Genomic DNA, 16,116 nt, shown 5'->3' with positions numbered 1-16,116 from the left:
CCCGCTTAGACTAATTTCCTCTTTCTCGCCGCATCTTCTCAAAGAAGTAAATAACTTGGACATGGGGACATTAGCAGTATAGTGTATGTTCTTGTAACATAGTTGCGTTGCTTACAAGCTGTGCTATCAACATGATCAATTTCCCATCTCTAATACCCATCAAGTCAAATACACTACGTACATACATAAATGGCTGTCGGGGAAAGGGCATCGGAAGAGAACGATAAATGGCGTCTAGTATAGGCACTGCTTGGCGGTTTAGAACCGCCAATTTATCACTTTTCATGAGAAATTATAGTGTAGACCAGACACTTAGCTCGTAAATGTCTATTTGTCCAGGGCGGTGGAAAGATTTGTCCCTCTTAGCTGGGAAGCAAAAGCCATATATTCATGTAATGAAGATTGGCAGCACTGATCCGTAATGCATCCCCAATGAGCTGCAAACACCGAAACGTTCCGCAACTGCGTCTACGTGTTGCGCACAAGATATTGTCTCTGGTATGTACTCAGTTTAGTAGTTTGGATGATGTTATGGGAAACTCCGGAATGAAGGTACGTCGTATTCCTAAAATGTTTAGTTGTAGGGCCTTATACTCGGCTCTTAAAATCAGTCATATACATCTTTGCTTTGCATGATAACGTTGCATTTCCCAAGGGGAGAAAAACTACAACAACAACAACAGTGCCATGGGACAAATATACGGACGTGACGGAGGTTAGGAATGATGATAAGAAGCATACTCTATAATAGACCCTTGGAACTGGGCTTTGTAACTCTTGAGAAGACAAGAATCAGTCGTGAGAAGTATTTCAGCTGCATCTTTTATCCATTTACTACTACTAACAGCTGCCGGTAAGCCTGTTGCAAGGGATTTAAATGTATGGGGGAAAAAAGGCCCAGCAGGACAATAAAGATTTGTTCAAGAGGAAAGAAATATGAGGGAGCATTATTCATGAATACTTATCCATCATTCGGGATCCACTGTACGACAAAGACGAGTGGAGCAAAACTAGGCCGCGTCTGATGATCAATGTGAAACTTGTCAAAAATGTTCTCATGTTCGAAAGTTTGTTTGTTTGTTTGTTTGTTTTTTGGGTGGGGGACAGTTTTAGTGCCCTCTACTTTATCGTGTCTTTCTTTTTTTTTTAAAAATGAATCCATACTGAGATATTGGTATACGATGGAAAGAGCACTTTACGCATCATTTAAAACTCCTTATATACGAGAGGTATGACCAAGTATGAGCCGAGGGATACAGCTTTCACATCGTGTTGTTTATTTCGTGTATTTTGTTTTGCAACAGCAATTAAAAATCATTGATTATCACAATAATGATATTGATAGAAAAATAATCCTAAGTTTCAATTTTACATTCTTCCCTACTTTTTTTTTTCATTTACAAAATGATAGAATATTTAATGAAGCGTGAATAGTATTTGTTCGAAAACTCGCACTTTCAATTTTATTGACAATAAGAATCCTCCATGACAGATTTTTCACGGACGCTGATTAAAATTGATCATAAAGAGAAGCATCGTTCAGGGTGTAATAATCAATGTGTCTATTCTGTAGGTCTGCTACATATTTATAATAAATGAAAAAAAAAATATACACACCTGTATTACTGTAGGCGTGGTTACATGAGAAAATCTGAGAGTTTCCAGGCATAAATTCACGATCGATTTACCCCGTACCGATCGCAGTTTCTACAAACTGATAAGATTAATACTCGATTAATGTTTCAGCCATTGGTAACTCGTGAACTTAGAGATAAAACTTTTACCTCTTATTTTCATTGTTGTCTCTCCAGAAAAAGCCTTGGGAATTTGAATTTCTGATTTTCCTCGAGGCTGTTCAGCCCATATATCTACTTTGTTTATCAGATCTGAGAATGTAGGACAGGCAGATGTTATGAGGCCCGATTCTTGCGGTGTTTTCCATTTTGAGCGTGCACCATAATTCCGCCTGCTCCCATATTTTCGGTATACGTGAGACCTTTTCTGTGACCGGAAGAAATTGATCGATCAATAGATGGAAGACAGCTCTCGATTGTGTGGATCGGAACGTGTTTGTTTCGGTTTGCTGTGACTTCATACTTAAAGGACAAGTTCACCTTCATAGACATGTGGTTTGAGTGAATGCAGCTATATTAGAACACTTCAGTGACAGTTTGAGGAAAATCGGACAATCCGTTCAAAAGTTATGAATTTTTGAAGTTTCTGCTCAGTCACGGCTGGATGAGAAGACTACTATAGCTTGTGATGTCACATGTGTACAACGATATAAAGAAAGAATAAAGAAAATTCAGCATATTTTCATTTTTCTCGCATAACAAAAGAACACTCGACTTCTCTCTTTCAGAAGGCAGGGGGAATAATATTACCCATAACATTCATAAGTGACAAGACGAAGAAATGTGCACTTTATTCCAAAAGTAAAGTTTTGTGAAATTCTCTTTTTATTTTCCTTATATCGTTGTACGCATGTGACATCATACACTAGTAGTCTTCTCATCCAGCAGTGACTGCGCAGATACTTTAAAAATTCACAATTTTTGAACGGATTGTGCGATTTTCCCAAAACTTTCACTGATGCGCTCTACTAATATTGTTGCCTTCACTCAATCTACATGTATATGAGGTGAACTTGTCCTTTAAGACCGCCTCAAGTGTGATGGAGCTACGCATTGCGTGTTAGTTTGTTCTGCTTTTTACAGCAGACTGCGTATGCTTTTAACTGATTCTCCGCTTCTAAGCGCCACCGTTTGCGATTTCCTCTCCTTTTTTTTTTAATGAAATAAAGCATTGCAGAAATTGATCAGTAAAATCCTCATTCTTGTGGTGGTAAGTGTTTTTCTTCCTGAAAATCTGTGTACGTAGTAATTAGGCTGAATTGAGGAGAGAGACTGTAGACCTGAGTGTCGCAAACTGTAAGCAATCTATGATTTTTTTTCTTTCTTTTTTTTGCTAGTTTGAAATATTCAATTTTGACATTCCAGCTCTTAACCGGAAGAGACGAAATATGCGAAAACTAGACGAAATTTGGGATGAGTTGTTTGCCCGAGGTCTTTCCTGGCTCAGAGATGGGTTGAGGGATTAATGTGATGATACTGGTACGGACCCCAATCGATTCAATGCACCATAATACACCTTGTTTCGTGTGTGGCAACGGGCCAAACTGTAACGGTATGTGCTCATCCCAACCGTGGAAGCGGGGGCCTCCCTGTCTCAACGTGCTGTTTATCCCACCTGCCATGACCCATCTTTCAATATAATATTATTAATTACTTTGGGGGATTCGGTGATATCGAGTTAGAACAGCAATATTGAGTTGATGGTAGCACAACATGATTGAAAACAATGAACCAGGAATATAAGAGAAATCAGAAAGTGAGAACCTGCTGTGTTGTGTTCAACATAAGCGTCGAGGATGGGTGTTTAAAAAAGAAACAGGGGCCTCTGTGAGATGGCGCGCTCTCTAGGTGATAAATGACCGGAAGAGACTGTCTAGACGTAAAGAGCATGCGTGACGTGTTTACCTGAGGGGTACAATCTATTACAAAGAAAGAAAACCTCGGAGCGAATCACGAAAGGCATGTCAGCGGGGTCACCCGCATCCGAGCCTTTTGTCAAGGCCCTCTCGCTGTGTATCAGGTGAAATTGTAACTGTTTGAAAAAATCTGGGCACCCAAAAACGAAAACAACAACAACAACAACAGACAAACAAACACAAAATTATATCATAAGTTTAATCATGTTCACTTATCGTGACTCCAAGCAGAAATCCCCCTCAGCCACTTATCCGGCTTGGCCCTATACTTTGGATCTAAGCGATCGCTGTAACTCTGAAAGTAAAAAAGAAATAATCAAATAGTCTTATTGTAATACTGTATATAGGATGACCATAGCCACACCAGCATATTATTTACCATTGTTACGTAAAGGAGCCTGAATGTCTGGATCTCGTTCCGAATAGGTAACTACGCTGTCATATTACGACCCCTAAAACAGTTTATACGTGGATGAGTGTTTCGCTGAATTTCATTGCATTTTTCCCTTCATGACTTTGCTCTAGAGGTTTAATGGAACGTAGTTTCATTTGCCTCTCTAAGGTCACAGAGAATCTGTCACAAATGTGTAAGGGGAAACCGAATGAGCAGCTAATTTTGACAATACTTCGAGGGGTGGTATGATATTGGTTGAGATGAGGATTCAGCTTTTAACTTTTTGTGAGATACTTAGAAACCACTTTATGAAATATTAAGGAGCACACAATTAGAGGAAATTAAAATGTATTTGATAAAATCGGTTTTAGAATAGCTGAGATATCCAAAAACAAAGTAAAACAAAGCGATCCTGATAAAAGGTTGGTCCATCCTTTTTTATTATCGATTCAATGTGGATTTCGCAGCTATTTCAAAACCAATTTTCATCAAATAAATCTTGAATTCCTCTTAGCATTATGTTTTTTCTTTCATAACACATGCCATAAAATTTTTCTCACTATCTCACAAAAACAGTTTGAAACCTGAAGTTCCATCTCAACCAAAACTATACCATCATTTTAAAACATCGTGCTTAACAACCAAGGAATTCATTTTCGTCATAATATACCGAGCTTGAGCTTGAGGTTCTCATCCAAAAGAAGCAAACAAACAAAGAAATTAACATACAAACAAACAAATCAAAACAATAAATAATACCTTGTATCGAAATTTAAATTTGGGTATGAAGACTTCTCAACACTGATTGGAGAAACTACTTTCATGGCTTTGGATGAAACCCAAGAAGTGTTTTCACTGAGAAATGGTGTATGATTTTTCTTCACTGGTTGAAATATATGATACTATAAATAGTATACTGTATGTCAGCGCAAGGGATTTCTGCAGCACTGGAAAACGTGTATTTCAAGAACGTGCCTCAACAGCGACATACTATATACGCGCCTAGGCTATGAGAAGTAATATCATGCAGATTTTACTTGTGATATAAGGTGTGAGAGGTTGGGAGTTCCTTCCAAACGACGAACCTATTGGATATGACACCGAATGGATATGAAGTGCGAGATTGTAATGTTAGCTGTATACCCTTCTCTGCTATGATCAATTTCCTAGGCAGACTACAATTGCATCGCGACAAATAACAGTCAGTCACAAGAATAACATCAACATCAACAAAGAAATGCCTCTCCGGTTGCTGCGCTTCATCGGCAATATGAGGTATTCAATACGAATTTCATCATCTGCGGTCCACGGTGTAGACAATGGATTAACCGAACAATAACCCAACTCTTATACATCACACCAAATATACGCTTTCCCTTTCTGTCAAGGCAAGAAAACAAATCCTCGACTCTAGCACTGCCGAAGCCATAAATCGTGTTAGGCATCAAACTCTTTTACATGTTATTGATGTCCCTTTTTTTCTGTCGTTACTTTAGCCTCGGGTAAGATACATTGCACATTTCCGAAATGCAGTCGATAGATTTTTCTCCGTGAACAGGAAGCACAAACAAAGTGACATGCGAACAAACACCAAGATAAATATTGTCTCCATTTATACTGTCTCGCTTCGTCCAATGTTTTGTTCTGTGTGCAATGCATACATGCTTCCTTCGTGAACATTGAAGTCGTCAATATTGTGAAGTGCCGTCTAGTGATACGAATTCTGTTCAACTCGAGCTGTATTAGATTGCGCGGGATTTAGTTTACAAACTTTTTGTGCATGATACGTCACTTATGTTATAGCATAACGAGTAAGGTATCATATTATAGGCCCATTACCCAGTAAGTTTTACACATTGAACCAATAGGAGGAAGGAAAAGTCTCATTGGGAGTAATGTGTGTGCAAGGATCAATCAAACGATCCTTTTTGTACATCGATTTCCGATTCGAATTCCGTCGCTCCAGGCGATAAGATTATTAGTTTCAACTGTCGGCGGACAAATGTACCGGCATTTGATGACAGAGAGGCGCAGCAGATAAGAAGGAAGCAACATTTGCACACAGAAGAAGAAGATAATGAACTTTTTGTATTCCATGTAGGCCCGCACAAAGGAGAGTATTGCTGTAGGAAAACCGGAAAAAACAAAACATGAATTCTACCTCTATAATGTCTCCAGCCTACTTCTCTGGAGTTCAAAGTGAATTCATGGCATGGAGAAGTTACGTCTTTTGCATGCATCTAAGCCGAAGTAATAGTTCTACAATGGTGATGCTGAAAAAAACAAAGAGGAAGAGTTTTTTTTTTAATTTTTATTTTATTATTATTATTATTATTTTTTTTTTTTGAGGGGGGGGGGTGACTTGTTACAGTAATGTTGTTGAAGTAGTAACAGATATAGTAATATATTCGTGATACATTTGACAATATTTCCATTCCATTTTCCAGATATAACAATGAACAATATGGACAGTTATACTATTTCGTGAAAACTTGGGACAATAAATTTCATTTTTCGTATCTCTTGTACAGTTTTAGATGAAATGTTGTCTTCGTTTGATCGTTAAGCAATGTTTCCCTTTTAAATAACGATACCATTTTCTTGCAGCAAACATGCCTGGATGGTTGATCTATTCCTATCACGCGCTGAAGACACAGTCAAGTTCATATCAGTGCAGGCGGTTTTCTATTTTTTTTTTTCTGGTGAGACATCCTACCCCAGGGAAATGCAAATACCACGTGCATGCCCAAACATTCTGCACTCCTCGCCGCTATTGGGGAAGTTCATGATCTCGCTGAGTTAATTAGATTCATTTTCGATATATCCCGGCTGTCTCTTTCCATCATTCGGAGCTCATTATGAATTCATTACAGCAATTTACTTGTTCAGTGTGACGGTTTAAGCGTTGCTGGGCCTCGGTGTCTTTATGAAAGATGCGGAGGAGAGAGGAGTTTTCTTAGATTACTATTAGCTGTCGTATTGATGTATTTGTGATTAATGAGAAGTATTTTACGACTTGCGGGTAGATAAACGCCACCAACATATAACATCTGTCAATTAATATAATAATGATAATAAAGAATATAAACACTTGTAATGCGGCGGTATCCATCATGAGTAGATGTTCATGGCGCAGAGGAGTGCAGAGAGAAAAATATCTACGGAGAGAGATGTGCGAAAAGGGATGAAGGAAAAATATATATATATATGCATATACATATAAATAAGTATATATATATATATGCATATACATATAAATAAGTATATATATATATATAAACTTATATATATATATATATATATATATATATATATGCATATACATATAAATAAGTATATATATATATATATATATATATATATATAAGTTTTCTAAATAACCAGGTTTTGAGTGAAATCTTTGTTGGGGGTTTTGCAAGAAAGTTGCAATCAATTGCAACTTGCAATTAATTGCAAGCTCCCTTCTCGCAACGGAAACTTGCGATTGATTGCAAGTTGCAATTGTAGATATTTGCAATCGATTGTAACTCGACTTTCTTGCAACACCCCATTGAAGTTATCATGAGATGGCGAATTTCGAACGTCTTGTGGGAGTTCATTCCCACAAATTATGAGTCTGTGAAACAGCGAGTAGAGATGATTTCATAGACCTTAGGCTATATAGGATATACCGACATATGCCTAGGAGAAAAGGCTCAATATGCCGTCATATGCCTAGGGAAAAAGTCATATAAACAGGACTTCCAAGTACCTAAGCAAAGCTTTAAAAAAAAAAATATCTCATACTTATTCATTTCAGGAAAATGCTAGAGAGCAGATGTTCCAGACATGATAAAATATCAAATGTGCCCACGTACTAGTAATCCAAAATTGGCAGCCACTGGACTATCAATCAAGAGATAGCGATATTGGAATGATGCCAGGATTAACATCGGCGAAGACATTGCTGATATTCGAGTCAGTTTAATCAACACCTCTATCTAGTGAATATTCCATATGAAGAGTTTGTTTTCAAAAACCGATATACTATTTGCCAAATGGAGATATTTGCGATTAAAGGTCAAGAAAAATGAAGAGAATAATAAGAAAATTTTTGCTTCTTTTGACCATAACTTCAAAAATATAGCTTTATATGTAGTGACCAATATATCATTTAAAAGGTATTATTTTGTACTTTATGACAGAGGCCGTACTTCAAAATCTTCAAAAATGGACTTGTCGGTTTTTGCAAACAAACTCTCCATATCCTTATGTATAAAGAAAACTTCTATTTGTTTCTTAGTATGTATATTTATTCCATTTGAGAAAAATATAGTGATATTTTCGATGCCCTTTACATGTGAGACGTGTATATATATATATATATATATAATATAAATTATGTTTATATATTCATAAACTAATATATAAATGAATGAACAACTACATAGATAAGATAAATGAATGTATAAATGAAACGTATATAATATATATGTATTGTTTTATATGAAAATCATATGAGTAAGGAAACAAAAATAAGTCCTTCCTCAAATTCTGAAAAAAAGTAGAGCAAAGGTTTCATTATACAAAATATTCATAAAATAAAAAAAATATTCAATTCAATTCATATTCATTTTTCATTCACTCAGGTGTCATGCACAAATTAACTTCCAAGCTTCTGAAATTTACACAAAGAATTCAGACTTTTCACACAAAATAAAAGGGAAGAAGAAGAAAAAAAAAGCTGTGCCTCATCGATCTGTGCGCCTCGCTACGCACGAACATACACCCACAAACCCACACATGAAGGCCCCCAACCCAGTTTTGAGCAGGAAAACAAAATATCGGGGTTACAGTATAACGTCATCAGTGTCAATGTGTCATAATATCTGATTTCACTATAAGCGTTGCCTTACAAACACACGCCGCATAAAAACAAAATTAGGTTTGAATAATGGCGTGTCATTTTGACCTTGTTAAGAAATCGCAATGATATTTGCTACTTAACTCTTGCCTCGCTCTGTATAGCTGTAAACATGTAGAAAGACACTTTGCCCTCTGAAAGTATCAAATATGCTCCAAAACATCAAGTGCGCAGATGAAGATTTTCAAATAGCTTTACTCGCGAATTTCCCTGATGCAGGCTGTTCGTTCTAGAGAATGAAGACGTTGGCCGCGTCCAAAAACCAATCGATTATAAACACTGACGGGAATTAACGTCGGATGACGTTACACACCGGGGACTTCGAAGCGCCCTCTAGCTTTCGGTGACCCTCCTCCCTTCATCTCCAATTCACGATCACTAATACCGGACCCAGGGTTGTCTTACAGTCATCTCTTGAAGGGTAACGGTCATTTAGAATGCAATAATTGTCTTTTCGTAGAGGTCGAGAGTCCCAGATGTCTAGAACGCGGCCAGTGATGTTTAGACGGACGTATTCGGTTTGGTGCCGAGGGCTTTGAGATAGAAAGGTGGATAAGAATGGGAATCCCCCATTCATAAATGGTTACGTCATTATTTCCGTCAGAACGGATAAACAGAAAGAAGAGCCCGCAATGTGAATAAACAAACAAATGACGCATACATATCACATAATATAAACACTGCATGAGGGGGTCAGTCTAGTAAAGAATCATTCCCATATTGATATTTATCACATCATGAAATACACACATACATATCATTAAGGAAGCCAGACGACAGATAATATTTGCCTTATGGTCTGCCAAAGTTTGTTTTTATGTTATTCAGTTCTAATATTCAATCCGCGAAGAGGTAGTACGGAAAGTCACAGCAAATATCTTGACAGCGATCGCATTCGGGATCACTCCGTCCGTCGGATCACCTCCCTGGTCGGATAGACTTCAGCAGGGCTGCTTCGTGTATACAGTAGGAGAGTAGGCCTGCTACAGAAGAACGAAAAATAAAACCGACACCCAACAAACTGCCACGCTACTTCCCTGGTTGGTAATGGATATTTCTCCATTGTCTATTTATCTGAACGATGCCAGGGGCATTTTGCCGGTTCTACACAACACAAAAATCACTGAAAACCACCCATCCGGACTGCGCTTATAAAAGATCTGGGAAATTGTTGATTTCTTCAGCAGTGTTGGCGAGAGGTTATGCAGCTATCGTATTGCAATATTGTTCTACTGCATGTATAATGTGACGTAAAATACTGGCGCATCCAATATTATGAGAGTTTTACAGTGTTATATCCCGTATGTAATCGCAAGGACTACAAAGAAAGCACTGGTTGTCTTTCATGTGTAAATTGATAAAATTATCTCTTTCTCTATATACCTCTGTATGACCTACATGAATTAAATTTCCTTGTATTTTTTTTTTTTTGTCTTTTACTAGACGTCACCTGCCGTGAGGGATTTCGACTATATTTTCCCTCGTTCTTGTGAAATTAGAATTAAAGGGGATCTCCAAGCTCGAAAAGAATTGTATGTCAGTTTTTGCATGGAAAACACCGACCAGTAATGTGACAATAATTTCTGTGAGGAGAAAACCAAGAAATTATCGCTGGCGTTTGCGAAATCTATTGAGTACATATCAACCCCGTCTGCGACTCTGGTCTGCCTGTTGCTATTTACCTCTACCGAAATTTGTTACTATCGTTAATCAAAAAAAAAAAAGAAAAAAAATCCGACCAATCAGAAGATTTCTTTTCGAAGAATCACAGGAAATGAACTACATTGTATAACTTTCGCACTGCAGATCGATGAGCACATCAAACAATACTCCAGTAGTACCCCCGGTCGATTTGACTAACTGATTTACTCGAAAATGGATAGTGCCGTATGTGTACGAGTCGTGCGCCTCTGCTGTCTCATGAATGATTATCACATTGGCAGGTCTTCAAACGATCCCCTTGCTCTACTTCTGCTCGTTTCGTTCGCAATTGTCGCCGCTAACAACAGTATATGCGGGCCGTTTTAAAACGTCTATACTCCTGCCATAGAAATGAGACAGTTCGATCTGGAAAAACACGCAGAATTTACCGTTGTGATGAAAAAATGCCACCTGTAGAAGTATCAACGGACACGGTGCGCAAAAGAAGAGGAAGAAGAAGAAGAAAGTAACTTGTGCCTTGTCTCATATCACGCCATCGACAGCTGCATGAAATTATGATAGTTTAATCACTATGGAAACCACTCATGGAGTAAAAGGTCAAAATGTGAATAACCGCGTAGAGGCAGAAGTCAACATGTTCAGATCAAACCGAGAGCCGGATGGTTCGGAGGGTACATGGTATGGGGGGGGGGGGTTAAAAAGAAAGGTATAAATCTATTCAAAACAAGCTGTTGGAATGTGTTCGAAGGATTGTGAGATTTTTACCAGCTTTTTCTGCTTAATGATGAATTATGAGTACCATTCTTATTTAGTAGCTGCATGAAATTGTTATGGCTTAATCGCCATGGTTACCAGTTTCTTGCAGCACTTTTCCACCTTAAACCTTGCCATGCACGTTGGAGTAACAATTAGCATTACTTTGTGGCTCGGCTGAAATCACGTTGTTTTGATGTGTGTCTCTACTTGAAATACTATTCGGCTTTCCAAAGTTGAATGAAACGATCACTCTGTGTTCTTTTGAGCCCTTTCAGGAGTTCTATCGGCTGCCACCGCAGCCTGGACTCGTGTACAGCCATGGATCACCCGGCGAATATTTTATACGGATACCCTTCCGAGGGACGGCTTCTACCAAAATGCTCTGAAATTAGAAAATGAAACCGAGGCCCTTGAGATATTGTCTTGGAGGAAATGAAGGTTTGGTTACTCAGGGAGCGAAGGCAAAAAAAATTACACCTATTAAGGCGTACCATAAAAGGTGCCTGATAACTGTGTGTGTGTGTGTGTGTGTGTGTGTGTGTGTGTGTGTGTGTGATATGTGTGCTGTATGTGTGGGTGTGTTTTTGTCTTGTAATCGTTTTCAAGAGTTGCGATCAATAGTGATTTTTATGTAACGGGGTCCATAACTCCTCCAATATTTGTCGCAAAGGCATGTAAACAAAACTGACCGACCTGTACGCAGATCATACTCGAAATCCACACGCAAAAACTCGCCACTAAACCGCGGAGGTGGTGGTCATTATCATTGATCTCGAGTTTTGCCCAAAGCGATATCGCTGTCAGAAAAAAAAAAACCCGCTCGATTTTAACTTGAAAGAATCATACAATGGATACTGATAGAACGTCGCTGAAAGTAACTGAACTGAAATGAATGTATAAATGTACATTTGCGTGTGTATAATACACATATCTTCAGTAATTTAAGTTATTAATATCGTATGATGTTGCATGAACACCCACAATAATCTTGATGTATATACAATGTATGTATGTAGGCCTATGTATGTATGTATGTATGTATAAATGTATATATATATATATATATATAACGTTTGTCAGCAAAACTTGGATGAGAGACGTGGCTGTGATGTTGAGTAGCAACCCCTTTTGAGCTTTCGGGCTAATTGCTCTTCTTCAGAATCTACAATGACAATGTATAACAACAACTTTTAAGCCCCGCCAAGTTCTGGTATAGTCCATTGCTATAATAATACATGAAATGTTGTGCAAACATTTAAACTTCCAGGTTGTGGAGACATCATACACTGTATAGGCGTAAGATAGTAGTATTCCACATGCTTCTGCTTTCTCTTCCTTTATCTAGTTCGCAAGTTTTTGGCCCCGTAGGCCTTCATCAGGACGAGTGGAATACTATCATCTTACATATACATCTGTACAAAAACAAACATTGTATGCATACATACAATGTTTATATAATAGGTATTTACATACACGTATACGTATACACTTTTGCATAGGACGCCATCAACAGAAAAAAAAAAAGGAGTGCACATGAGCACGCACGTATGCACACGTTCACGTCCGCACATGACCATTGTGTGTTGCGTTGATAAGTACATTCTTGTCACTGAAACACGTGCATGTGATGTTCAAAAGAATTGCAGTCGTCGAAACTAAAAATTTTCTATAATAATCATGATAATACAAGCTTTCTTTTTTTTGGGGGGGGGGGGGACGAGTTCAAGAACGACAGATGAGATCAAGCTCTTCTTTCACACCACCCAGAAATGTTTGATTCGGGCATTAACGAGCATAGGTGATTTGCGACTTTAATGCGTAATCCAGCACGAAGTTTGGCTGCCCCTTCCCAATCTCATGGCGGGTTTCACCTACTGGAATGTTTGCATGCTATGTGAGATGGGGTCCCAACTCGCCGGGGGATGTAATACTTCTCGTTTAACAACACTCCCACCCTACATGAGCATCTAGATATCAGCATTTAAATGTCATGATGGAGAATGAAATTTGCATAGTGGTCTCCTCTTCTCGCTTGAGTCGGAAAAGGAAAAATAGAAAATGCTTTCAGTATTATAGACGCCACCAGCATTGACCAGCGAATTTCCGATGACTGAATGTAATGCTACCTCTGACTGTAGGGGGATTATTGTCGACAGACAGACCAGTTGGTCATTACATACTTTTTTTTTTTCTGTAATTTTGGTGTTCATGTGCCACTGGCATACCACCGTCAGGGGTTGGTATTCTATTTTAATCCCTCTTACCATGATTTTTTTTTTCTCATGTCAGAAATGTACACTCGGTTGCCTTCTGCATTGCTCTCCTTTGTCTATTGTACATGTTACAAATAGTTACTCAAAACTACAGTATCTCACTATGCTGGCCCAATGGGTTTATCATGACAGTCTTGATTTTCAAACAGACAAGAATGGACACAGATTCCTCCATATTTATTTGAAGTTATTTTATCCGTCTTTTTCGCATAGGAATACAGTCGTGTTTCTGAAGTATCGTAAATCACTAAGTGTTTTGAACAACAGTGAACAATGTGAATATATGTGAGCCAGCAAGAAGTTTGCTAGTAAAGCTAACCATGATGTTTTCGTTCTTTCAATTTCAGTGCTTTCCTTGATTGATGGATAGTTCAAAAGACATCGGTTGGAACCCCGAACTTCGGTCAGCATAACCTCGACATCCCGGTCGACAATGGCCAACAAAACTCTTTCCGGACCAGGTGTGAACGTATCCTCGGCCTCGACCGAGGTAGCCGACCCCGGCGCTTCTTGCGACGTCCTCTTGCCGGATTTCGACGCCTATCTAGCTTGCTTAGGACGCTTTCTGCCCAGGAATGTATCTGGCAGCGACCTCAACCATTCGTCGTCGATAGAGGGCGAGGCCCATGCCTCCCCTCATGTGACCTTCAGCAAGAGCTTCAGCGCTTTTGTTATAACGCTCTACTCTCTCATCTTTGTCGTGTCCTTGGTGGGCAACTTTGGTGTGTGCTACATCGTCGTGCGCAAATCGCGCATGCGCAGCGTCACGAACTTCTTTCTAGCCAATCAAGCGCTCTCCGATGTACTGATGACTGTTTTCAATATTCCATTTGTGGTGGCGAAACAGCTGACAAGTCTATGGGCAGTGGGCGTGGTCATGTGCCACCTCGTTGACTATATGGGCGTCATGTCCGTGTACGTGTCGACGTTCATACTAACGATAATCGCCATTGACCGGCATCGAGTTCTAGTCCACCCGTTGCGACCTCGCATCACCATGTACACTGCTGTGATCATTGCGATCTCGATCTGGGTGCTTGCCTGCATTCTAGCGATTCCGTATGCAGTGTTTATTAATGTTGTTACGCACAACCTCGATGGCACGACGGGATACACGTGCATTTACACTTACCCGCAAGATCACTGGACAACTGTCGAGAACTCTGTGGCATGGAGCACGCTGCTACTTCAATATGTTTTACCATTCATTATCATCGCCGCCTCCTACATCAGCATAGGCCGGAAGCTGTGGTCCACCAGAGCGGTAGGGGATACCATGGCTGCACAACAGGCAGCGAGCGCGCGCAGGAAGATCAGGACAACGCGGTTACTCGTTCTTGCCGTGCTGGTATTCGGTGTCTGCTGGCTGCCGCTCCATATCTACTTGATCCTTACAAGGTATCTTGTTCGTTACAAGCACGCCAGCACGTATCTCTCTTGCCATTGGTTCGCCATGTGCAGCGCATGCATCAACCCCGTCGCTTTCTGCTTCCTCAATGAGAGCCTACGCACGGACATCCGGGTCACATTCAGTAAGCTAGCCAGCAGGATCCGCGGCACAAGACACGAAGGTCAACACAACCAGACATTGTCCCTTGGCGCCAACCAGCAGTCCGTCACACATCAGTCCGGCTGGACCTCCGAGGGATCCCCGCGACGAGGACAGCAGCGGCCTCCAGATGTGAAGGGCAACCATGGAAACGTGGTCGCCATGGCAGCCATGGCAGGTTCTAGGGCGCCAAATACTTCCCACGTGTGATGCACCCGCGAAGCAGTGGGTGAACTTGCTGTTAATGACGTAGTTCATTCGTGCGCACGAAGACAAATAGCTGAAAGCAAACACCTCTTCTCCAGAAGACGATTCAACTTTCTTTTCCCACCTTATCTCCTGTGGATATGAAACGATAACATGCACGTTGCTAAAAATTCACATGGTGGGGAGGGGGTATGTAGACATAATAATTTTATGTACGTCAAGTACATAAACGTTTTGAAAATTAAAAACAAAATCGTCTTGACATTTGTAACCTGTCGTCGTAAAGATAAGTCTTCATGGTTCTACTCGAAATTAGTGCTTACGTTTGATCACTGTGTTTGCAATTCTGCTCAATAACTGTAAAAGTGGCATTCATAGTTATTTGATGAAATGCTCAGTGTGAATTTCTTTGGGCTGAAGGGAACATTTTTACATTTTGACGTCGTCGAGTGCTAACGTCGTATCAGGCTACACGCTAATGTTGTCCGGACATACTTTGTATATATTTCTCTTTTTAATTTTAGTTTCCTGTCGCAATTAGAAAAGTATTAGACGAGAAGTCAATATTTTAATGCGACACAGACAGCAATTTGTACAGCTTTTCTTGTTTGTCTGCCCTTTTCATTTTTTTAAAGCAAAAAATGTGATGTTATATGATTAAATCTACTGAATTTTTTCTACGTCGATTTTAGATACTCAGTATTAAAACTTCATCTTACTGTATTACATTTATATCTCTTTGTCTATTCTCGGGAAAGCTGTTAAAAATGTACTGTAACAGGAACGTATTCCAAATATGTGTCTAGTTCTTATTCATAAAGT

The 16,116-nt window shown here is 39.4% G+C and overlaps 1 protein-coding gene across 1 annotated transcript in view; it reads left to right on the top strand.

Annotated features, from left to right (window-relative positions):
• The window catches only part of LOC140234986 (prolactin-releasing peptide receptor-like), a 51,384-nt gene extending 35,779 nt beyond the window's left edge, over positions 1-15,605 (top strand). Inside the window, exon 2 of the mRNA XM_072315021.1 lies at positions 13,886-15,605. Within this exon, the coding sequence (XP_072171122.1) occupies positions 13,972-15,297 (1,326 nt within the window). The 5' untranslated portion in view covers positions 13,886-13,971 and the 3' untranslated portion in view covers positions 15,298-15,605. The remainder of the gene's footprint in view (positions 1-13,885) is intronic.
• The last annotated feature ends 511 nt before the right edge of the window (positions 15,606-16,116 follow it).

The sequence above is a fragment of the Diadema setosum genome, chromosome 11 (assembly GCF_964275005.1).
Source record: "Diadema setosum chromosome 11, eeDiaSeto1, whole genome shotgun sequence".
In the NCBI taxonomy this organism is placed as follows: Eukaryota; Metazoa; Echinodermata; class Echinoidea; order Diadematoida; family Diadematidae; genus Diadema; species Diadema setosum.
The sequence above is the reverse complement of the archived record's forward strand: the minus strand, read 5'-3'. Positions and strand labels throughout refer to the sequence as shown.